Here is a 25,823-nt window from a genome sequence, read left to right as displayed (position 1 = left end):
CTCTGGGTGAGCATATGTTGCCTCGACCCCACAGATGACTTTCTTTGTAGGGAGGGCTGCAGCTGGAGGATGATGGCCATGACTATGAGGTCCCGTGATACTGTGATATATAATAAGAAGAAATACATTATTTGGTTTCTGCCCTCAGTTTCTGAGACAAAGCTCCTAAGATCTTTACAGACAGGGGTACCAGATGAATCTTTTGTTCTAAAATTTGGTCTCTGACTCAAGTTCCGGACATAGAGCTCCTAATATCTTTGTAACTTCCCGAGTGATACAAGTGTCTGACACAGAGCTTCTAAATCCCTTGGAATTTTCTCAGTGATAAGAGCATTTTTTGTTCACATGCAGTGACTCTTGGTGGGCTTCTGGATAGTCTCAGGATGGGGCCTGGTTTCCAGGGAAACAAACCATGCAATTAAAGGGTTAGAACTTTCAGCCCCAACCTCTAGCCCCTAGGGAGGGCAGGGGGGCTGAAGGTTAAGTTGATCAGCAATGGCCAATGAGGTAATCAGTCACACCTACATAATGAAGCCCCCATAAAACCTAAAAGAACTGGGTTCAGATGAGCTTCCAGATAGCTGAACACATGGAAGCGCCTGGAAGGTGGCAAGGCCTGGAGAGGACATGGAAGCCCTGCACCCCTTTTCACATACCTTGCTCTACCCATCTCTTCCATCTAGTTGTTCATCCATAGGCTTTGTAACGTCTTTCATAATAAACCAGTGAATGTAAGTAAAATGTTTCCTTGAGTTCTGTGAGCTGCTCTAGCAAATTAATGGAATCTGAGGAGGGGGTTGTGGAAACTTTCAATTTATTGCTGGTTGGTCAGAAGCACAGGTCACAAGCTGGGACTTGCAACTGGCATCTAAAGCAGGGAGCAGTCTTGTGGGACTGAGCCCGTAACCCGTGGGATCTGATACTCTCTTCAGGTCCACAGTGTTAGAATTGAGTTTAATTGTAGGTCACCCAGTTGGTTTCTGCTGGACATTTGGTTGTTAGTGGGAAGAAATCCCCACACATGTTTTGGTGACCAGAGGTGAGGTATTCTGTACTGAGAGTGAGAGTAGAAAAAACAACTTGTTTTTTCCCCGTCTCTTAAAGGTCCCATCCTCCCCCCAATTCTAGCCACTATAGTTTAATTTATATGATTAAATATAGACATGATCACTCAGTATGGATAGTTTTATCAGTTCTTTGAGTTATGGCACTTGTGTGTTCACCAGCCAAACAGCAGCATCTTGAAAAGTATGAGAAACCAGAATTCCACAGACAGAACAATGACACTCAAGGTTGTCCATTAACTGTGGAAAAAGACTTCATGCTTTAGATATTACTTTACTGAATTGGAATGTGGACTGTGAGAGGTTCCTTAGTGATTCAAACTCATTTCTAATGTTTACTTAACACCCCTGACACCATTGTGAGGCACATTAAGAAGGGAATCCAGCAAGAAAGCTGACATACAATACACACGACTGGAGAAAAGAAGCTCTAACTAAAGAATTAATGACCATCATTAATTTTCAAAGCAGAGTGGCCATCAATCATAGTCTTCATTATTTTCTCAGTGCAGTCCAAGCCAGAGACACTATTCAATTGTATATTCCCAGAGTCCATTCCTTATAGACTGGGAAAGTATCATAGATAAGATACATCATTAATGTCAGTATTAAAAGCCATCCTAATCACCTAAGATGGTTACAGATTTAAAATATCCATATGTATGATATTTATATTATATGGCACTAAATATTGTAACTGGACTGGTTGAATTGTACTTCTAAAGAAAAATACCCATTGGATAATCTGCTAAGAAATGGGAAAACTGACCAAGCAACTTAACCAGGACTCTACTTGGTGTATAATCTAATGAAAGGCAAGTCCTGGTGTCACCATATTCTTTTTGTTTCCTCTCCTTGGTGCCTAAGGGTACATCCTGGAAAACTAGAATATATTAACAAATAATTACGCCTTTTAACTTGAAAGAAAACCTCTGCTAAGAAAAACATGGCTGAGATAAGGATGATTTTCACCCGAATTTCTTGCTCAACTCTTAATAAGCCATAATTTATGGATTTCCACATGGAAAACTATGTGGTAGAGAAAACAATTAATCCATTCATCGAGTGAATATTTATTGAGCACCTATTATGTGCTAGATGCTGGGAAACAGAAGAGGGGAAGAATGGTCTAGAGAGCCTTTAATAACAGAATCATAAGCCGGGAATGTAAAATGACCACTATACCCAGCCCATAAAATAAGGGTTCTGTATGGATGCTGTTGCATTATAAAAAGTCTGAGTTTTTAGTCATATACTCGTCTAATGTCTCCCTTTAAAAAATGTTGCAACTCCTTAAATTAGTTCTTTAGGAAACCAACTTGCTGTGCAAATGCTTGGGCTATTGGTGGTGTGGGTAGTGTCTGTTTGAGAACACTGAACCTTGAAAGAACATCTGTTTGGCTATTTTGTTAAATGAAACTCAAGTCACCCAGGCTTTACTAATAGCTTCATTGTGTTTCACGACTTTCCACTGCATAAACAAAATTACCCAACACCTCAATCTGTGGCTAAAACTGTCATTTATCAGTTAAAGCCCACTGACAAAGAGCGAACTGGAGAGACTGCAATTTCAGCTTCCTTATTCAAATAGTTTTCACATTTCAACAATCACTCTCTAGCCAGCTCTCTGCCAGATAAAGACCTCCAGGGAAAGGTTGTTTCCTGGGAATGTTTATTTTACAGGGCCAGGCTGATGCCTTCAAAGTCTGGCTACTCACTAGGTAATGGAATCATTTCATCACTGTGACTCTTCCCAGGAAAGAACGAAGGTGGGAAAGACAGGCATTGACTGCTAACCTTGATTTTGTGATGGTGTGTCTACAGATTCCTCAAGGGGTATTGTGAAATTCCAAAGTGAATTCTTAATATTAAATTTGTTTTTTTTAAAAATCTAAAGCTCCTACATGACATTGCACTTCTGAGGCTTATAGAATCTTAAGAGTTCAAAGAGTTTCAGACATTGTCTAGTGTGATGGATTTTAAACTCTTTTAACCTTGGAAAGTACTCTTGAAAGTAAATTTCCCACTTGGGTTCCTATCTGTAAAATATATAAAATAAAGCTGCCTTGCTAGAAACAGGGGTGAGGGACCCAGAGCTCCATGTTTCACCAACCCCCAACGCACAGCTGGCTCCTTAGGTGCCTCTAGGGTTTCTGGGCCTTCTGGGAACAGCGTGGGTCTTGTGCAACTTCCTTCCTTCACCCAGTCCTAAAGCCAGGAGCCCCTGTACATCCTGACATGTCATCTCTACTTGGATAATTTTAGAGTCAAACAGTCACAGGGGGTTGCAATTCTAGGGAGGTTTGAAATGGCAACCTTAGGGAAACTATCCTTCATGACATCTTAAAACGTCCTCAATCATTTAATAGCTATGTGATCCAAGCTCGTACAGCCACAAAAGTAGAACTGATGAACTCAAAGTTGTGTGTGTGTGTGTGTGTGTGTGTAGGGAGGTGAGGGCATTGGGTAGTAGTAGGAACCCCAGACATGAAATCCCACAAAAGGGGCACACATAAATGGTGGTCTGAGGTTTCAGGGACCTGGTGCTGGAAGAGGGGAGTGCCCAGGGTCCCTTGAAAGAGGCCATGTCTTCAGCACTTGGCAGGTGGGCAGAGAAGGGTTAGGATCAGCAGTTGTCTTAAGTCAGGCCCACTTTTCCTATCTGTGTAAACAGCTACTCTCTCTAGAGGGGGCAGAATGGATGGCTGATCCATGAGAGCCACAGCCAACGTCTACACAGCCCACCCCCACTGACTTATGTGCACCACCTTACTCAATCCTCACAACAACCCTATCAAGTGTGGGGCAGCATTAGCTCCATTCTGCGAATAAGGGAGCTGGGGCTTAGGAGGTTCAGTGGCTTGTGCAAGGTCAGACTGCCTGTAAGAGGCAGAGCCCAACCCGGTGCTATTTCCACTGTCCCAACCAGGCACAACAGAGCCGTGAAAGGAGACACGTAGATGACAGGAAAGTCAACGGCATATTCTGAGGAAACATTATTTTAAATTCTGGTTTGAGACAGCCCATGATTTTTGAGCAGGTGGGCAGAATGCAGACGCTTTGTGAGATAGATGAGGTGAGATAAAGGGGTGGGAGAGGGTCAAAGAGCAGTGCCCACCAGCTCGCCGCCCCCAGGGGAGGTTCTGGCATCCCACAGGCACAGAGCAGAGCAGCCAGCAGCAGGCACCTGGGATCCACAGGTTTGGATCTCGGCCCAGCCACCAATGGCCTGTGTCATCCTGAGTAAGCTGTGTGACAAGTCTGTGCCTCAGTTTCCCTAACTGAAATATTAATAAGTATGAGACTAATAGCACCTACTTCATAGCGTTGTCATAGGAGTTACACAAATCAATATTAGTGAAGCTCTTCAATAATGCCCGTTATAACAAAGACCAAAAAAGGATTTTTAAATAAATTCCTAGCAGGCTGTGAACTCCTGTCACAGCTGCTTACAGATAAGCAACTTTTTGAAACCCGAAAACAAGGTTATTAATATCCTAACTTTCTGTTTTCCTGAAATTTGTTGCCACAGTTTCTGACTTGATGATGTTATGAGCTTCACTTTATTGCTAGCTCTTCCCATGCTTTCCTGACCGTCCTCTGGGCATCCCTACTGATGGCCAAGCCCCTGGTTCCTGGCTCCCGGTTCCCTATCCTTCACAGATTTTGTTCCTGAAGGGCATCAACGTTCAAGCCTGTGGCTTACTTAAGTGTACCTAGGAGTAATGCTAAAATTCTACCAACAGGTGGAGCTCAAAGAATAGCTTAAAATAAAATTCACCTGATTTAGCAAACCTGGAGAAAAAGGAAGACATAAAATCATTCTGTTATGACTGTACGATTTTGCTATTAATTGGAAAGTAAGAGGAAATAAATTCAAAGCAATGTAAACAGACAGCGTTAATAAGATAATGGTCGGTGTTTCCACAGTAGAAGGTGATTTACTTAGATTTCCATCTCCAGGGAAATCCAAATAAAGATTTTGATTTTACATTCATAAAGATGACAACGCACTGCAAGAGTTGAGCTATTTAGACTTATTCCCATTCGGTTTGTTTTACTTAAGAAAAGTTCAGAATAATTGTGCTTAGTCTGTTCAGACTCAAAAATAATATTCAAGGATGTGAAGCTGAATGAAATGTTGCAGCTCTGGCCCAAACTCCAGTGAGATGTTTGAAATGGGCTTTCATTTAAAATGTGCTGCTCCCCTCCTTTCTCCCTTTAAAAAATGTACTAATGTTTAACTAAGAAGTTTAGGAGACCTTTCTGGGTTTCTGTAAGATGGGAAGAATATCTCCCACTTATCTTACTAGAATATTCTTAAACTCAAAAGCTCTGCTCATGAGGTATCTTTGGTCATAGAGATCTGCTGAGGGCTCTGCCCTGATCAGTGATTTTATCCTGGGAGGAAGATTTAGCTCATCCTCGGTGGGCCCAATACTTGCCACATGATCTTTAAGACATAATTAAGGGAATAAAGAATTCTTGGAGGGGAAAGTAGTAGGGTATTAAATGTTTTGTGATGGATCTTTGTGGGGTGTGGGAGATTGGATGTCATTAGATGCTGGATTTATAAAGTGCTTTTCTTCCAAATGATTCAAAGATGTTTTTCATAGGAGCTGCAACTACAAAGCCAGGAGACTGGATCCATACAAACCACACCAGAATTAATCCTCACTGCTCTACAACCGCATCATGTAGGTGGTCTTACATGTGCAGCATCTCTGAGCAGGGAGCATTGGGTGTTACTATCCTGATCTCTTGGAGGAAAAAAAATGCAGTATTTCTTCAGATCATCTGCCAAGATCACATTTTCAGACACTATCAGAGCATGTACTCAAACCCAGGTTTTCTAATTCCAAATACATAGATCATAGACTGATGCCTTAGTTTCCAGGCCAATTTAACAGATGATCTCCAAGGTCACTTCCAACCCAGGATTTGTCCATTCCGTCATCTATTGACTCTAATGTGAGTACTGGGACTGCATCAGTTTGTTCCTTTATTCAATTCATCTGGTGGAATACAGCCCTTAGAGAGCAAGGTAATCAATGCCACAAAGTAATAGGATTTGTTTTTCACCTGTGATTTTCACGTAACGTGTCATGATTTTTGAGCCTTATCTCATAGATGTGGGAAAATGAGTGAATGAAAATGAAGAATGGAAAAGATATTTCATAATAATGGAAGACTGGCTAAAGAAATTATGGCACACCTATAAAATGCAAAATCATGCAACAAATTTAAATCATGTTCTTCAAGAGTATTTAAAGTTATAGAAAGCTATTCACCATACACTGCTCTGTGAAAAAAGCAGGTTATGAAACAGTGTGTGTCATATATTTTTAAAGTAATATGCACATGAATAAAAAACTGGAATAGTGTGCACCAAAATGTTAATAGTTATTTTCTTTGGAGGGTGTTACTATATGCTATTTTTATTTTCTCCTTTAAAAATATTTTCCCATATTATCTGCAATTATCCAGGTTTCTATTTATAATCAGAGAAACACGGATTTAATTTTACTTAAAATCAAGTGGTTTAAAAGCTTTGTAAAAATAATATATTATAGCATTATTTCCTAGAAAAATTCTCTAGGAGAAAATATTTCCTACCTCATTTCCTTTACTTCCGGCACTGGACTTCATTTCCTTTGGTTGCTTTATAAAAGAAAACAAAAGTGTTTAGATGGAGAAGCATTATCAGCTACATATCAAGTCAGTTGTACTATCGTAGTCATTTTCCTGGCCATGGTTTTGACTTCTAGGACAGTAACCTAGATGTCTCAACCTTATTGAAACCTGACACAGCTGCCCAGATCTAACAGAGAGGAGCTTCCTGTTTCACCTCACGGGGTGCCACTGTAGAAACTTTCATTGAGATCAGTGGGCAAGTTGGCAATACCGCTAAGACTGTGTTTTTCAGCCAACGTTTTCAAAAATGGAAATCATGCTGGGATCTTTTAGAATCTGTTCAGCATTCCTCTGTGCTTGGAAATCATCATTTTAGCTAAGCTGTGGGCGATGATTCCCAATCCCTGTGAAACCAAGTCTAACACAGAGGCCTGGCGTAATAAGCTGTGGGGTGGTGTGGTCACACGGCACAGTAAGCTATCAGATGGCATTAGAGTGGAAGAAGACTTAAACAAAAACTGTGCATTGATGTAGATTACTGAATGGAAAAAAGAGACAGAAAAGGTATATAGTGTGTACAAAAGTATTTGTCTATTTTAGAAAAAAAGAACAAAAACATAAAAATGAAGATATTAATAGCATTACCTAAAGTAGTGGAATTATAGGTGATTTTTAAAATTATGCTTCTCTTATTTTCTATGTTTATTTTTGTATTAAAAAGCAATAAGTTATTATGCATCAGACAATAAATGTGAAAATGCTTTGCAACTAGAAGAGCACTGTAAAAACTAAGGTTTTGTTATTTTATATATTGTACCAGCTAAAATAAAGACCGAAACACTTTTTGGTGTGTTACTCGTCCTTCCTTTACTAGGTAACTTTTTTGGGAGATAGACATTTCTCAGTTAAGGGCTCTTACTACATTACTTATTACTAAACATGGCCCACCACTGAAAGTTCCTTGAGGACAAGAATTGAGCCCAACCAAAAAGAGTGTTAGGTACAAGGATGTCTACAATATCTGATTCTTTATTACACTTTATTTATTCGGCAGTCTCACACAGGAGGGATTCACTTAGAAAGAAATATACTCTTCAATACTGAAAATCAAACAAAATCAAAACCAAAACCAAAACCAGCACAAATTTATAATTGCAGAAATCTTTAATCTAAATTTTATCGTTTAGAAAGTAGACCTTTTGAGGCTGATTCAGTAGTGCTCCAGTATTCGGTGAGGTACTTGCTAAATGTTAAGAAACCAGAGGAGAAATATATTTCTGGCAAGAAAAGCAGTAGGTTTTTTTTTTTTTTTTGGAATCTAAGAACTATACAAAGAATTAGAAAGAAGGCAGGAAGAGAACTCTAGGTCAAGAGGAAGTGGTAAAAACAGAAGCAACAGGATGAGGCTGGGTCAGAGCTTTCTAGACATGCCAAGGTGAACTGTGTACAACTGCCATACCGGGAACATCCTATTTCCCCAAGCTATCCTCCTAAAGGGAAAATGCTTTTAGCTAGACTTGTGGTTATTGGATATCACTCCTTGGGAAGACTTTAAAAATGAAACTAGGAATGCCTATCCATTATTTTGTGTGTGTGTGTGTTTATTTTTTTATGGATCTATCATGGTTGTACATATTTTGGGGGCACATGTAATATTTTGACAGAAGAATACAAATGTGTAATGATCAAATCAGGGTAATTGGGATATCCATCACTTCAGACTTTTCTTTGTGTTAGGAACATTATAATTCTTCTAGCTATTTGAAATATATAACAAATTATTGTTAACTATAATTTCCCTACTGTACCATTGAATTACTAGAATTTATTCCTTCTACCTAACTGTATTTTTCTTCATCCTTCCTTCCCCTTCCTTTCCCAGTCTCTGGTAACCACCATTCTACTCTCTACCTCCATGAGATCCACTTTCTTAGCTCCCACATATGAGTGAGAACATGCAATATTTGTCTTTCTATGCCTGCCTTATTTTATTTAACATAATGTCCTTCAATTCTACCTACGTTGCTGCAAATGACAAAATGTCTTTTTTTTGTCTTTTTTTTTTTCTTTTTTCCTTTTTTTTTTTGGTAACAAGATCTTGCTATATTGCCCAGGCTGGAGTACAGTGGCGAGATCATAGCTCATTGCAACCTTGAACTCCTGGGCTCAAGATCCTCCTGCCTTGGCCTCTCAAAATACTAGGATAACAGGTGTGAGCCACCACACCCAGCATCATTCTTTTTTATGGCTGAATAATATTCCATTGTGTAATGCCTACCTATTATAAGACAGATTAGCTCTGTCATTATCATCAAAATATTTTGGCCAACTGCCATGTCTACTTAGGTACTACATCATCATTGTTTAGAACTCAGACCTTTTGAGTCAGGGTTCAGGGTTCTTTCTACCACTTTAATTCTTCAATGATGCCATGTTTCATTTCTTAATATGGTCCTTAATCTCACATAAGAAACACTTAAGAACAAAATACACTGAATTATAAGGCCTATTGTAAAGATGTATCTGATTTGAAAAAAAAAGTTTGTGTAATTTTAGGGCCAAACTTACCAAATGTCGGAATTCTACTGAGAGACTCCCATTGGAAGATTCTTCAATAGACATGGCTTTGACATTAGTTCCACAAAGTACAAACCTTCGATTGCTAGAGAGGAAATCTTAGCTATTTACATGGTCTCAGGCAAAATATATTCATAAGAACAGCAAAAAAAATTCTACAAAGTAAATGTCTTACCTTAGAGTTGAAGCATTCCTGTAAAATCAAGAAGATTCTTTAAAGTGAGTTATTTAATAGGTCTAGTAAAAACTTTCTATGATATTTTAAAGGATAGTATATAAAATTTCATTTCAGGTCTTTATAGAAGAATCTTTTAAATTAAATCTTCATTGGGTTCTGTTAAATGTATGAACTTCAAAGTCAAATATTTGAAGTACATTTATATGTAACATTTAAGAAGTACATTTAAAAGTTCAAAATTATTCTATAAAATAAGGGCAGTTCATAAAAATGGTCTTACATTTCACATTTCAAAATGAAATTAGAAAACTTACTTGTCAATTGATGCTTTAACCTTTACCTGATAGTTTAGTTCTGGCAATTTTATTAGCAGTCTGAAAAGAGACATCAATAAAGAATCAAGGATAAAAATTAAAAGTGTTAAAAGCCTTTTTTATATTTATGGCATATGTATATAAATAAAACTTACATTATCTCCAGTTATATGTTAGTATGTTTTAAAAATGTATGATTTCTCTTTAGTTTGCCACGTTACTAATTCTGACATCAGCCACTTAATATCATGCCAATAAACATTTGGAAAGTGTTTCCATATTGCTTCAGGTAATGTGTGCTGGATAATACATTGGCTAGGTCAGAAAAATAGCCATATATTTTGGAAAAAGCCCAAATTTGGGTTAAATGTATAAATATAAGAAAAATTCTTTGCAAGTCTATTAATTTAGTCCTATTTTATTCTCATATTACCAAAAAGCACTATTTTGTAAGTTCAGTAAAACTAAATGTTTTTGATAACTGTGTAATGGTGAAAATACTGAGAAAGACTAGGTCTCTAGTAGAACATGGAAAATCCCAATTCAAACACATTTGTAGTCTTTCAACACACTATAATTATCAACAAAAATATTCATCACTAAAAAAGACCTAACTTCAAACAAACAAGTGCTTAAAGCTCAGAATAGCAATTCCTTTATTTCCTTCTGGTGTCAGTTCTCCTTTATTCTTTTGCTTTCTCCAACTCTTCAGAGCTATGTCCTGTGATGTGTCCCATCCATGGGTTCAGTGCAGTTTTGGAGATAATCCTTCAATCACTCACACACTCATTCATTTACTCATGCGCTCATCCCAACCTTTGCTCATTCACTCAGCATGTACTGAGCTCCTCATATCTACCCAGAGCAGCCCGAGACACAGGGAACTGGCAGAGCAAAGACTTGGGAAGGGAGAAATGTGGTTGTGGCTATACATAAGAGGAAGGAGGCCAGCCAAACAGATGGAATATAGAAAGTATGGTGATGAGCACCTCATCAGCATTAGAGAAATAAAATCCCAGATCATAGCCCAAACAAAAGAGTGGGTAGAATGTGTAGCAGAGGCTCTGTAAATGTCCTGTTCAAGCCATAAGATTGGTTCAGGGTTTGGAGTATGTTAAGCCTGTAGTCCTTGGTAGTGGGTGGTGAGGAGTAGGTGTGGTCAGGTGAAATAAGGCCAGATGTTTCCCTTTCTATCCTATTCAGGAAGTATCTGATTCATCGTTAAGATGCTGACAACTAATACTAGAGTTCCATGTCACCACACCTTTTGAATAGGAGAAAGCAAATGGCAGAGAGGGGTTTTACCTTGAGTAAAGGATCATCTATCAAGACAGTGGGGAACAGGGTTCAGACAAGGAGGATGAGGATCCAACAGTTAGATAGAAAAGGAGGACGGAACCTGCCAACTAGGGACTAATGGTCTATGTCCCTGCCAATCAGTTCAAACGACACGCAGGTGGTGCTGATTCAGGGACCCCTTCCACTCAGAATGTTTTGCTGAGCAATCCCTACTCATTTCTCCTTTTGTCCCAGAGAGCATCTTAGACCTGCTTTATCATCATTAGGCATGTCTCAAGGAGATGCAGAATGTCCACCCTCTCTCCATCCTATTTCCCTTTATTCCTGCTGTCCTCTGAGTTGCATAGAGATGTGGGAATAAGGAATGAGCAACTTTTGAGAAGAATAAAATGTCAAAAAAGAACCTGGCCTCTGTTTTTTGTTTTTAGTTCTTAAATCTTGGTGCAAAATTCACACAAAGAAACTGACCAAGAATTTTAATAAGAGCTGTTGAAATGCAAACTGAAGACAAATGCCTTCCCTTTAAAAATGGAGTTCCAGTAATGATATGTGATCAGGGATCCTATCATAGGACCCTAAAATGCTGTCTACCATGGCATCACTACCCCCTGATGCATTAATCTGTGGTTTCAGCTTTCCAGAGGTGACCTAGTAATTAGGAATCTAAAACTTTGGAGTTTGAGGCATGATGAAAATCGTTGAAAGTAAGAACTAAAACTCATTGTTTCAAGCATCATTAGGGAAAACTGTAAGTTTTGATTTCTCAGGCTAATGAAAAGGATCAAACACAGAGATAAAAACAAAGCAATAATAACACAAAAGCCACATGTCTTTAGATCAGGTACATAGTAAGGATATACTGAAAATTGTGGTGTTGAGCGTTTTTGTGGAAAATCCATTAAATCAGTTACTGGGTAATCACATTTCCATAATCTGTCCCCAATCTACCTTTTCAGTTCTATCTCTTCCTGCTCCACACTATCACAAAACAGGCCTGGGAAACCACGATTTCTGTAGTCTCTCTCCTATAATCCTCCCTTCTGCCAATTTCTCCAGTCTTCTTCTTAAGTCAACCTTGTCAGCAATTAATTCCATTGCGCCCGATATTATGATTCCATACTTTCACGCTAATATCCCGCATGTCCTCATTTGCCTTGTCACACTCCTAACAAGTAGGGCTCTCATCTTAACATTTTACCAAAGCTTAGTGCTGGGTGCACAGCAGGTGCTTAATAAAGAATAATCGAATGTAAGGCACAATGGGAGAAACTAGCCTTGATGACCCAGGGGCTCCATAAACACATGAAACCACAGAAGGCGTCTGCCTACCTTAGTCTCACAGTGAACTGAATGAGGGTTTTAAGTACCAACGGCCTCTGGGGGTGGGTTGGCATGCAGGGCTGTCGCTCAACCACAAATGAGCTAGATGAAAAGGAAATAAAGCGTGTCATTTGAAAACACTGAAAATATTGACAGGCTGAAAACCACAGAGGAACAGGATGCTATCCTCTCAAAAGGTCCAAATTTTCTACACTTAGAAGACATTCAACCCCCCATTAAACTCAGATCTTTTCAATGACTTTTCATAAATAATTACCAAGAGGTAGGAAAAGATTGCCTAAAGACTGTCCTCAAGTAACAATAGTAAATAATTCTTAATTGTTATAACTGAGTCATAAATAAAACCCCAGTCCATTTTTATCATATTATATACAGAGCAAATTTTATGCCATTTTTGGGACTAAATATTAGGATTTCTGGTACATATTAGTAGTTTTTTCTTTAGACTATCTTATAAACACAAAAATGTTCTCCATCCTTCATTTCTTGGATATGCACTTAGGAAGAAACCTTTGAAAAACATCTTTTCTAAAATGTGAACACTGACCTGTAGGTGGGTGATGTGGTTTAGTTTGTGGAAAACGGAGTCAGTTAGTGGGAGATGTATGGATGAGTAAATAGTGAAGCGTAGAAATGTGGTTTCTGAAACTTTCTGGGGTCCCTGAGGCTCATTGATTAATACTTCCCTGCCACTCTTTAACCTAAACACCAAAACCCCAGGCAGAGTGTTCTTACAACTTCACAGAACTGTGGATACCATGAAGCATTTAGCTAATAATACTTCACTTACTTCTTGAAAAGGTTGTAGATCAAGAAGGTGACTCTTTCTAGCAGGTGAGTTCTTTGCATTGGAATGGGATCACCTTCATATGTCATTTTGGTAGATTGCTCCTCTAATTTCTCCAATTGCCTTCTGAGTTGGAAAAGACTTTCTGCCAATAGTGTAAAGCTATTGAACGGCAAATGAAAACCAGAGATAGTTTTTCCACTTAACAATTGAGCATTTTAACAGTTGATCATATTTGACAAATATTAAATTGTTAAGTAATCATTAATTTAAGTGAATCACTTAATTTTATTTAAAGTTAGTGACAGTTCTTTATTTGTGTTTTCCATTTTTCTCAAATATGCATCTATTATATGTTAAATGTTTTCAATATTTTCTAATTTATGCCTTCAATTATAGATAAGATGTCATTTATGAAATTTTGTCAACATCTGGAACCAAATCCCTTTTAATTATCTTTTTCTTTTCTTTCTTTTTTTTTTTTTTGAGGCAGAGTCTCACTGTCTTGCCTGGGCTAGAGTGCAGTGGCATCAGCCTAGCTCACAGCAACCTCAAACTCCTGCACTCAAGCGATCCTGCCTCAGCCTCCTGGGTAGCTGAGACTATAGGCATGCGCCACCGTGCCCTGCTAATTTTTTCTATTTTTAGTTGTTTGGCTAATTTCTTTCTATTTATAGTAGCGACGGGGTCTCGCTCTTGCTCAGGCTGGTCTCAAACTCCTGAGTTCAACAATCCTCCCGCCCCAGCCTCCCAGAGTGCTAGGATTACAGGCGTGAGCCACCACGCCTGGCCTTAATTATCTTTTTTAAGCCTGTTAAGCATACATACGTTAAGAATATGACACTCATTAAAGGCCAATGAAAGAACAAATTTAAAACTATAAAATACATGATACAAAGGATGTTATGTGTAAAAACACTGAAGGAAAAAATGTGAAACTGACCTTCTCCTCTAATATATATTTTTATAAGTCTTAAATATTCCTAAAATGATCAATGACTCTTTCTGAAGAAAGGTGTATTTGGAAATGCATGCCCTTGATATCTGCTTGGAATTTTACTCACTGTGTGGTGATCTTATCTCAGAAATGGAGGTGGGAGCTTGGGCCAGAAATCTAGAGAAGAGTAACATTGAAATGGACACCACAGAAAAGGCAAAATGTCTCATCAAACTTGGGAAGTCCATCTGGCCCCATAGTAACTCTTTCTATTTAAAGTACTCTGCATATGAAACTGTGGGAAGAGTCGCTGAATCCCTGTTGATTTTTGGTCTAAACACCATTACCTGTTAAATTCTTTATTGCCCCTTTTATTGTTTGTCTTGTTTTTACAACAACAGAGTACAGTGAGGTTGGAGAATTGAAGTATCTCCCCATGGAAAAGCAATGTTTTAAAATGAGCCCTACTCCTTAACTTTTCTTGGGAAGTAAGCCTGGCAGGATAGAGCTTTTCATGAGAGGGCCCCCCATAATTACATATTTCCATTGTATTGAATTGTACTCTTGGAAGCTATTTTATTTTATTTATTTTTTGGAGATGGAGTCTGGCTCTGTTGCCTAGCCTGGAATACAGTGGTGCAATCATAGGTCACTGCAACTTCCAACTCCCAGGCCCAAGCAATCCTCTTGCCCAGTATCCGAAGTAGCTAGGACTCCAGGTGTGAGCCACCACACCCAGCTAATTTTTTAAAAAATATCTATTTTGTAGAGATAGAGTCTTGCTATGTTGCCCAGGTTGGTCTCAAACTCCTGGCCTCAAGCAATCCTCCTGCCTCGGCCTCCCAAAGTGCTAGGATTATAGACATGAGCCATTGTACCTGATCAGAAAGCAATTTTAGATATTAACTGAACATTTTCCTTCTTTTTCATTATATTTTTCCAATTGTTCTTTCAATCAGATAGTTTTGTTATATTTTGCATTAATGAGGTAGAAAACCCTACCAACATTTTTATCTTTCAGTGCATGAAGGATGGTATTCATATTTAATTGCATATGTGCCATACATAGACAGGATATATTTATGGTACATGACAGGATGTTTTAATACACGTATATATTGTAGAATGGTTAAATCAAGCTAAATAATATGCATTATTACCTCAAATACTTTTTTGTGGTAAGAACACTTAAAATCTACTTTCTTAGTAATTTTCAAGTATACCATTTGTTGTTAACCATAATCACCATGATGTACAATAGATCTCTTAAACTTATTCCTCCTGACTGAAATTTTGTATCCTTTATCAACATACTTAACACAATAAATCACTGAGCTGAAAGTACAAAATTAAAGTTTAACTTTAAATGTGTCCTAAGATACACATTTAAAAAGTCAATATTTTCATGATTTTGAAGCTAGTGCTTCCTTATTATGCACTTAAAGAGAGTGTATTGCTAGTTTCAAAAATTTATTTGTATCTTTTAAGACTCATATCTTGTATGTGAAAATTAAGCAATTCTTATGCATTCCACAGAAGCTTCCTTGTATTCCCCCCCCCCCACACAAAGGAATGAAAATTAAGAACACTTATACTATTTCATCGATAGTTTTCAACTGCAGAGTCCTCAGCTGCTAATCAGCCATCAGCAGGCTGAATGAAACGACGTTCTGGTCTAAACCTGCATTCTCTGGCTGAGTGACACTGAAGGTTTGAACTTCCTGTGGTTTTCACCAGAAACGGAAGTGAATTCATTTTACCAGTTTTGAAGCTGGTCGAGCCCGTTGTGGAGTGGACCTCCGATGCAGGCAATTTGCTGCCTCCGCTTCCAGTCCTGTAGCTCTTCTATGAGCATGCTGTTCATTAACAGGTCCGTCTCATTAACTATCTGTGTCATCTTACTGAGTGCTTCCTAAAAACAAAGGTGACTACTGAAGAGGTTTTCATAGGAAACAACCAGAATCACTCAGATTTCAACTTGTAAAACAATTTGACCTGGAGATAAAGGCTTGGTTAAAATTTTTACCAAATATAAAGAATGACCACAATTTAACATTGTCATAAATGTGTTTCAGGATAAAAATGTTGAATTTGTAACTCCTGTGGCAACAATATTGAATCTTATAGTCATAAAACTGTATATTTGCTTTTTAGAAGGATGTTTATAAATTTAACTTTTAAAAATAAATATGGTTAAACATTTATTTGAAAATGAACTGACTAAAATTTGAGGCTTTCTGTGTTAATTTTTATTAAGACTTTATCCAGGCTTTGGGAGGCATAGTGGAGAAGTATAATTTTCGACGGTCTACGGGTTAGAAGATAAGAATTTCTGTCCTCGCTTTGTTACAAGTTGTATGAATTTGGACAAAGCATTTAGTCTTGCTGAAACTTGGTCTTCTCATCTATACAATCAGGTAAATAGACTGAATTGTTTTCAAAGTTCCTTCTCTCCTTAAAATTTTATTTCTAAAGTAGAATAAGATGCCATGCATAAAATGTGTAGCATAGATTTATGGTGCATAAAACATTATTTTATATTGGATTAAATTACTTGCATGCTTAAAATCTGTTATATAACTAAGTTAGTAATTAATTTAGGGTGAAAATAAATTTTATATTTGTTTGGGCTCACACCAATTCCTGCACACAAAATAGAGCCACACTTTTAAAAATGAACTATTGATTTATCAGTGACTGGTTAAATTTCCATTGGATTTATTTTCAAGGAGAGGTAGAGAATTGAATTAGAGATGTTTCCCTCTTTAAAAATATTTCACTGAGCCAGAAAAACATTCTTCTCCTTTGGAGATTAGATTGAGTATGTTCAATTGCCAATGAACTATTCTGAAATCTAGGAAATTGCTTAACATAATGTCATTTCTCAGGGTATAAACTTATTTGAAAAACTTGTTTTTCCAATAAAATTTTAGTAGTCATCAAGTAATACTTTAGTTATATACACGTAGTGGCACCTGTCTCAGCGTATTAAGTACAGCAACTCAAACAGCCATGTCTGAAATAGTGACAAATAAAAATTGGGTAAAATGTCCATCTTGAAATTAATGTTAGCTACAGCAAATGTGTCACATAAACAAGATAAATAGGCTTTAGAGAAATCCAGCGCTGTAAACTCATGAAGGGAAGCATGGCAAAAAGTGTGGGACTGTTCCTAGAAACATGGCCGTTTATTCACTCAGTGTAAATGAAACTGATAAAATCTAAGAGCTTGATACCTTTCAGTAGCACTGGGTTTAGGAAAAGGAGAAAAATGAGCAAAAGTCCAAATGAAAATTCTTCACTAACCTTTCTCTTGAAGTCGAGGCTGTTAAGCATTTCTTGCAGTGTCAAAACTTCCTGATTCATGATTACACTATTCTTGTCACTCTGATCTGCAAAAGGACAAGGAATCAGATTTACAGTCCTTTCCAAGTTAAATCTTTCTATTCTTGAAAGTCAAGTCAGCCTCAATCTGCCATCCTAAACCAGCCCTGGCCAGAAGTAGGGGCCTGTGTGGCAGGAGACTGAATGGGGCCATTAGAATTGAGCTTGAAAGTTAAGTCCCTGCCTGCTCATTTTGCCGGGAAGAATTACATCCAAACGTGCCGAAAGAACCTCTTTATCTTATAGACCTTCAGGGAAGACAATTCTTTGCTCAGTGTTCTTTTATTGGTGGTGGAGGGAGGAAATAGAGTTATTGTAATGGATTCCTTACTGGATAGCTCTACATAAATGATGTGCCTGGTTGTTTGGCATAAGTAAGAAAGGGAGGGGGCCTCCCTTTGTACCCATGATTAAGGCATATTTGACTCTTCCTGCCGACTTTACTCACCCCTCCCTGCTCTACTTTGTACTCAGGAGTTAGAAGAAGCTTCCTGGTAGAGTTATAGTTTTATCTGCTTGGTCTCAAGAACTAGTAAAGACTAAATGCTTTCCCCTTTTCTTTGCAAAATGGGCTAGCCTCAAAATGGGCTGGAAGTGGGAAGGAGTTGCAAATTAAGAAAAACATCTGACTGAAACAACAACAAAAAGATTTATCCTCTTAAATGGGAAAACATGCCATAAACAACCATTATATTAATTTGAACATTAAACTTTATTGATATACATAGTGTTGGGGTTTAGAAAATGATACCCCAAAATAATGGAACTAATGAAGCATCCTCAAAGGTCTCCCCTCTCAAGCCTCTGTCATGCCAAAGCACAGGATGAAGCTGTTCTCTGACGTTCCCTCATCTACCTAGAAACAGGACCCCCAAAGAGGAACATAACTGCTTTCAACCCCTTTCCTAAAACTTCATTAACCAGAGAAGATTAAAACTCATACCACAGAGGAAGGGACTGAAAAGTAAACACCACACCTAGAGCCCAGACAAACTTTGTCCAAGCCATTGTTTGTTCTCTGGTCGCATTCAATTCCCAAAGAGAATTTACTTAACACAGTCTGAGCATTGGGTCCATTCATTACCCTTAAAAATTGTTTACTCTCACACCTTCCATCTCCCTTCCCCTTATGCAGAAGGGCAAATAAGCATAGGCAGCCCATTGGGTTATTGGATAATCATTTTCCTGCCCGCTATGCCTTTTTCTCCTATGGATCTGCCTTTTGTCAGTTCATTTGCAACGAACATTCACAAGGTGGGGGGAAGCTTTCCCTCTTTGCCCCTCTAATAGCAAGTGACTGTTTATATTAACCATTCATGTCCATGAAAAATGAGGGCTGGGAATGGTGATCTGACTTGTGTAATTGTGAAAAAGAGAGTCAAGAACAACACTGGCAAATTTCTCTATAAAATAATGCTAATCTCCAGGAACTCATTCCTGGTTGTAATTACTCACTACCTCCTAGATCCCATACATAGCAAAATATTGCTTATGTAGCATTTTATCAACTGAAAACTTACTTAGCTAATACTTTCTGGTCTTCACCAGCAAGGATATTGTAACTTGTTTCCCTCCTATCTTTCATTTCACTTATAACAGGGTGGGACAAACAAATAAATACTTGTTGATTTAAGTGATAAAAATGATCCTTTTTATTCTTCATAATGAGCATAAAGTGAAAAATATTAATATTAAAGTGACTCAAATCATAATATATTAAGTTCAAAATAATTTTATTGTTTAGTGTATTTTATTGTTTTCTAATTCTTCAAATTGGTAGTTCACATATGCAATTTAGGATGAGGCCAGCAGGGGTGGGGAACCTGCAGCCTCAAAACCACGCATGTGGCCCTCCAGATCCCAAAGTATGGCCCCTCGACTGAATCCTTGTTCTGTGAAGTTTGGATTCAGTCAGTCCAGAAGGCCACATGTGGCCCAAAGGCCACAGATTCCCCACCCTAAATTAAGATCATGGACTCTGAGAATCTGATGAAACAATGTTTATGCCATTTCTTCCACAGGCGAAAATTGTACATACACATAGTCGTGAACATTTTGAATAATAATGTTTCCTGGAAGTCAAGATATCCTAATGATGACAGAAGAACACGAAACACCTCGCTTTTCACTTATTAAACATGTGATCACAATCATTCATAGTTCCTTCAAGATACATTTGATGCTAACATTGTGTAATAACAAAGATGATTGTGTAAATGAAAGGTTTATTTCTAATTTATTTTTTAAATTATTTGAAATAGTTTTAGAATTACAAAAATGTTGTAAAGTTAGTGCAGAGTTCCCATATATCCTTCCTCCAGCTTCCTCTATTCTTTTACATAAGCATAGTACAATGATCAAAACCAGTATACTAGTATCAGCACAATCCTATCAACTAATCTAGACCTAATTAGAATTTTACCAATTGTTCCATTAATAGCAACACAGTTTAAACTATCAATCTGTTTTTACTTGTAAACTAAAGCCTTGTAGATATTTTCGTTCTTTCCTTGCATTTCTTAAAAAATAGTTGTAAACAATATCAACATTTAACCACAGAAAAATAGTCAAATAAGTTGCAATGTCCTTACCTTTTGACATTTATACAATTATTGAGTTCTGTTTTTGGAGACTTATTTTTAAAAACTCTCCCCCATTGGAGATTTTTTGATGTGAGGAAATACTTAAAAATTTAAAATGCAGGGTACAACACTATATACAAAAGATGATCTCGTTTTTTGAAAATAAGTAAATAGATAAATTATACAAACATACAAAGAAAAGGCTGGAAGGAAATACATTTTGACAATGTTTATCTACAGATAGATTTCATGTGATTTTAATTTTTTCAATGCTTTTGCCTATTTTCCAAATTTTCCTCTATGAAGCACATTTCTACTTTATAATTTTAGAAAATTATATTTTTTAAAAACTACCTAGGGATAATATTAGTAATTCTCTGATGATGTTAGGCAATTATTATTACTTTTATTTTTGTGATAATGGTATTTTGGTTCTGCAGGTTTCTTTTGGTTTGGTTTTTTTTTTTTTTTGGAGATGCACGCTTAAATAGTGATTTCTCATGCGGTTTGTAATTTACTTTGACTTGGTTGGTAAAAAACACATATATTTATATGGAGAGGAAACAAAGAAGCAAAATAAAGAAATACTCCTTATATTTCCCTAGGCTTACCTAGGAATGTAAACCAAATTTATTTTTCAACTCTGTCAGTAAAGAAGAAACCCTAGTCATGCTGTCTTTATGTCCCTAGGTAGAATTAATATAAAACAAAAACTTACCCATTGTCTGAATAGTTTTATACCTGTAGTCAAATTCATCTTGCAGGTCTTCTAAGTATTTGGTGTCTTGTTCTGTCATCTTTTCACAAAAGAAAACATACTTACTCTGCTGTTACAATTAAGTATGTCAATGAAACAACATTATAAGTATTTTCAAATACACTGTTTGGTGCTTCCAGTCTTGAATAGCATCCAGCATCCGAAGACTATAATGAGCCTACACATCTGAAGGGCTAATGCACGTGAAAGTTGAACAGTGCTGGAAGAACCAGATTGCACTTACTCTTCCAACTATTCTCTCTTTCTGCTTGTTTGGAAATCTTTCAGCATCTTATCTCTTATTTCTCAATTAGTTCCAAATGATGCTTTTCACATAATCTTTTTTTTTATTGGAGAATATGGATAGTTTTGTCCTTTTATAATTGTTGAGTAGTTTTGCATAACTCTGTATTAATATATCAATGATCACTTTTTGCTTAAATCTCCATTCAAATATGCTATAGTTTATGACAATTCAGATTAAATATTCTTTTCTTTCTACTACTTAAAATAGATCTGTGTTTTACTTGCATCTCTTATTTGTTTCTATCTTTGAGATTTTTACTTTACTTTTCTCCAAACCTAGTGATGTTTTTACTGCTCAGACATAACAGCTGTTAACTGTCAAGATCTGGGCCAAAGGCTTTTTTTTTTTTTTGAGACAGAGTGTTGCTTTGTTGCCCGGGCTAGAGTGAGTGCCGTGGTGTCAGCCTAGCTCACAGCAACCTCAAACTCCTGGGCTTAAGCAATCCTACTGCCTCAGCCTCCCGAGTAGCTGGGACTACAGGCATGCGCCACCATGCCCGGCTAATTTTTTCTATATATATATTTTAGTTGGCCAGATAATTTCTTTCTATTTTTTAGTAGAGACGGGGTCTCGCTCTTGCTCAGGCTGGTCTCAAACTCCTGAGCTCAAGCGATCCGCCCACCTCAGCCTCCCAGAGAGCTAGGATTATAGGCGTGAGCCACCGCGCGCGGCCAAAGGCTTTTTATATATTATCTCATTTAGTCCTCACAACAACCATGAAGTGGGTTATCCTCATCTTTGCAGAGGAAGAAGCAGAGGCTTACAGATGTGAAGCAATTTACTTGTCCAAGTTCACACAACTGCTTAGCGGGGAGTCTGGTGGGAAATCTGGCAGTCTGACCCTGACCCCCACCCTAGCCAGACCCACTGCTTCCTAGATTTCAGATACTGCACTTCCCTTTCTTCTTAGAAAGTTTAACGTTCTACCTACTTATACCGACAAGTCTTTCCTAACAAAGTATACATCTTCCCCTGACAAATTTTCCTCCAGAAATTCCAAATTTTAATTAGCTAATTTATACTAAGAAAAGTATCCAATCTGGAGTATAAGAGCCTGAAATTGTCTCTCAACTCTGTGGCTTATTAGCTGTATGATCTTGGGCAAATGTCTTAGCGTTTCAGCGTCTTCATCTGTAAAATGAGGTGAGGTGGGGAAAGAGGATGACAGTATCTACTGCATGGAGTTGTTATAAGGGTCACATGAGAAAAACTGCTTAAAACAGTGCCTGATACCAAATACATGCTTTCTAAGCATTAGCTATGATCACCCTTATCCTAGTTTGTTATCTTGCTGTCTAAAATAACTTCTCCATATCTGTACACCTCAGGAAAGAAACATATATAATCCCCACCCATAGTAATAGCAGCTACCAATTTTTTAGCAACCTGTGCTGTGCCTAAACCTTACACACATTATCCTTTCAGCAACCTGCAAAGTAAATTATTTTCATTTTTCATGTGAAGAAACTGAAGCTCAAAGTCATACAGTAATAAATACTTAAGATAGAATTCAAGTTCAGTCTACTCTAGGTTCAAAGTCTTTACTCTTTCTGTTCACTACACCCCAATGCCCCTTGTAGCATTTCACTTTTATGTTAAACTTCTGCAGAACAAAGACTTGTGGAAGGCTATGGGCTATTAATTAAAAGTCAGGGAACCCACATGCATGAGAAAATGTAACAAAATAAGATAGTTTTAAAGCAGAGATATACTGGGGTTCCATCTTTTGATCTCAAAATTAATTAAAAGCTAAAAGAAGGCAATATCGTGCAGATTCCTTCTAATGAAAAGCATATTAAACCAATGCCATAACTCTAAAAAGTCAATGCTAGGGTAATTAAGAGGCTTTCGGATTGTCATTAGTAATTGTAAAATGTGAAAACATCCAGCATTAACCTTCAAAAGCTCTCTCGATGGTCTGAGGATCTTTACAGGCATGGCACATTCCAAAACATTCCACAGAGAAACTGAGGCTGCGGCATCAGTGGGGGAAGCGCATTGGTTGAAAAGCATCACTTTGCCTGAAGGTCAGGCCAGGCCTCCTGGGATTGGAGCCTGAGATAGGAATCAGGTCCATGGGATTTATTGAAGGAATAGTCTCAGGAGAAAGGACATACAAGAGAGGGATAGAGAAGGGGACAGAGCTAAGCAAGCATGTGGTTTTTGCTGGGGTCTAACTTCAGTTTGATCCCATAAGGAACCCAGGAACATGACCTGCACCATAGCATTAACCCAATGTGAGGCAAGGGGTCTGATCTTTTCCTCCCCAGCCTCTCTGTGTCACTGTGTCACTCAGTGATTGTCTGAAGGCAGCTGAGGGGTCCCTGTAGACACAGTTCTCTGGAGAAGACATTAGCAGCCAACACTCACAGCTGCTGGGGATCAGTGTGCAGGCGTGGTGAAGATCTGCTCCCGGCTCCAGAAGGTGGGCCTCTGCCCATCATACTTCGCAGGAGTTTAAAGGGAATTTGTGCTGGATGTAAAACCCATCTGTGTACTTGGTTAATGTGCTTAGTATTTTTATTATAATAAAATAACCATCTGCTTTACACATTTGTAGAGTTAGTAGAGCCCTTGGTTTTAACATCATGTGTCAAGGCATTCTGTCTTTGGTCCATCTGAGATCCTATTCTTTCTTGCAACAGTGTAAGCAGAGGCTTTTGCATGCACGTTTTACTTGTTATGGAGGATCATGAAATCAGAAGTCTGAAAATAAATGCTCAGAAATATTGTTATTTAAACTCTATTATTCCGACAATCTATGGGGAAGTTTACTTTTAAATATCTACAGTTTATTTAATTTTATGGAATTATTATTTTTGTAAAGAACAAGGAAATGAATGCTATGTAAGTTTTGGAAAGGAAATAAACATTTTGTTTTATATATTAACATGGTGGAAAGTTAGTCTATTTTAAGACATCTTCTCTAGATCAATAAAATTGATGAATCTCTAGCCAGACTGATTAGGGAAAAAAGAAAAAAACAAAATTTACTAATATTAAATGAGAGATGTGATATCACTACAGGTTCTATAGATATTCAAAGGATAATAATGGAATATTATGAACAAGTTTATGCTAGATAAAGACAACTTAGATGAAATGAACACATTTCTTGAAAAACGCAAATTACTAAAGCGCATTCAAGAAGAAATAGATAAACTGAATAGCCCTGTATAAAAAAAGTTTAAATTGGAGTTAAAAAGCGTCCCACAAAGAAATGCTCTCTTATGTAAACAGAGTGTGTGAGAGATTTATCTTATGAACAAACTTTCCTATGATTTCTGTACCCACTAACTGTGGGCCCACAGGAAAGTGGTGCATAGTCAGGTGTGTGGGGACAGTAGCTCCCCTTTCCCCATGTGATCACTCACCTGCACACTGTTCTTAATGGCAGCCACTTTGTGCTCTACATTCCTCTGTCTCTCTGAAACTGAAGAACTTTGTAAGGATTTCTCCAGAGGTCCCTGGAAACAGAATGTCATGAAATTTCACTGGTGTTGAAAAAACAGGTTTATGATGAATGTAATATATATTGTATATAATTTGAACTGAGGTTTGGATCAATGTGATATAGAATACTCCACAGCTATTAAAAATCATGCTGTAGAAAAAATATTTAATGACATAATATAAACAGTATTAAATTTTAAGGAATAGAACAGATTATAAAAACACCATATACAATGTATACATGATTTCTATTGCTTGTACATATATATAGTGTGTGTATACATTTGCAAATATATGAATATATGTATGGATATGTAAGCTCAAATACATATGATTGGAAGAACACACACACCAAAATATCATCAGTGTTTTATCTCTGAATAGTGAAATTACAGCTAATTTTATGATTTAAAGATTCTGTTCCTAATTTTCTGTGACAGATCTATATTACTTTTGATATTCTACAAAACAATACATGTAATTTAAAAATTAGTATAGTGAAAATACATTAAGCCTAAATTTTGAATTGGGGATGTTGAATCTGCTAGGATGAGATTTATTTTTATTCTTAGAACAAAGGTGTTTACTAAAGAAAATGTAAAAGTGTTAGCCTAGTTAAGCAGAAACGTAGCTTCTCCAAGCATATTTCTTGGTCACTCTAATAATCTGACACCAAGTGTGTTCCTTACATATAATGTTCTATAAATATCTAGAGATGAGAGTCAGAAATGTAAGTAACCCTTCACCTTAAGTTGGGCAGAGAGGTATGGCTGGAAAAGTTGATAACTTGACTAAAATCCACAGCAAATCAGTGGAGGAGCCTCAGGTGGAACACATGTCCTTGACTCTTGATCAGCTGTTCTTCACCTACACCATGTTCTTTAAATTGGTAAAGCCTTTAGAAAATTCTCTCTCTCTCATTTCTGCCTTCATTATTTGTCTATCTACTTGAAAGTTTAAAAAACCGTGCTTCCTTTGTGGTAGTATATGGTGCTCACAAATTATCTTCCGAGTGACTTTGATGAGCATACTCAAACAAATGTTTCAATTTGACTGATATCTGGCATTTGAAGGGAACAATACACACATAAATGACTAGAGATAAGAGGGGTATAAAAAAAGGACAACTAAGGGCCGGGCGCGGTGGCTCATGCCTGTAATCCTAGCACTCTGGGAGGCCGAGGCGGGTGGATTGCTCAAGGTCGGGAG

General features: G+C 37.5%; 1 protein-coding gene across 1 annotated transcript in view; it reads right to left on the bottom strand.

Moving 5' to 3' along the window:
* Positions 1-25,823, bottom strand: part of STAT4 (signal transducer and activator of transcription 4) — a 93,322-nt gene that overhangs the window by 13,172 nt on the left and 54,327 nt on the right. The window contains exons 5-14 of the mRNA XM_045559218.1: positions 24,536-24,628; positions 20,816-20,894; positions 17,438-17,523; positions 15,892-16,043; positions 13,198-13,356; positions 12,396-12,488; positions 9,768-9,827; positions 9,451-9,468; positions 9,267-9,360; positions 6,681-6,725 (exon numbers count right to left, since the gene is read on the bottom strand). Of these exons, the coding sequence (XP_045415174.1) occupies positions 6,681-6,725; positions 9,267-9,360; positions 9,451-9,468; positions 9,768-9,827; positions 12,396-12,488; positions 13,198-13,356; positions 15,892-16,043; positions 17,438-17,523; positions 20,816-20,894; positions 24,536-24,628 (879 nt within the window). The remainder of the gene's footprint in view (positions 1-6,680; positions 6,726-9,266; positions 9,361-9,450; positions 9,469-9,767; positions 9,828-12,395; positions 12,489-13,197; positions 13,357-15,891; positions 16,044-17,437; positions 17,524-20,815; positions 20,895-24,535; positions 24,629-25,823) is intronic.

Source organism: Lemur catta, chromosome 8 (genome assembly GCF_020740605.2).
Source record: "Lemur catta isolate mLemCat1 chromosome 8, mLemCat1.pri, whole genome shotgun sequence".
Lineage (NCBI taxonomy): Eukaryota > Metazoa > Chordata > Mammalia > Primates > Lemuridae > Lemur > Lemur catta.
Note: the sequence above shows the minus strand (reverse complement) of the source record. Positions and strands in the feature narration are given on the sequence as shown.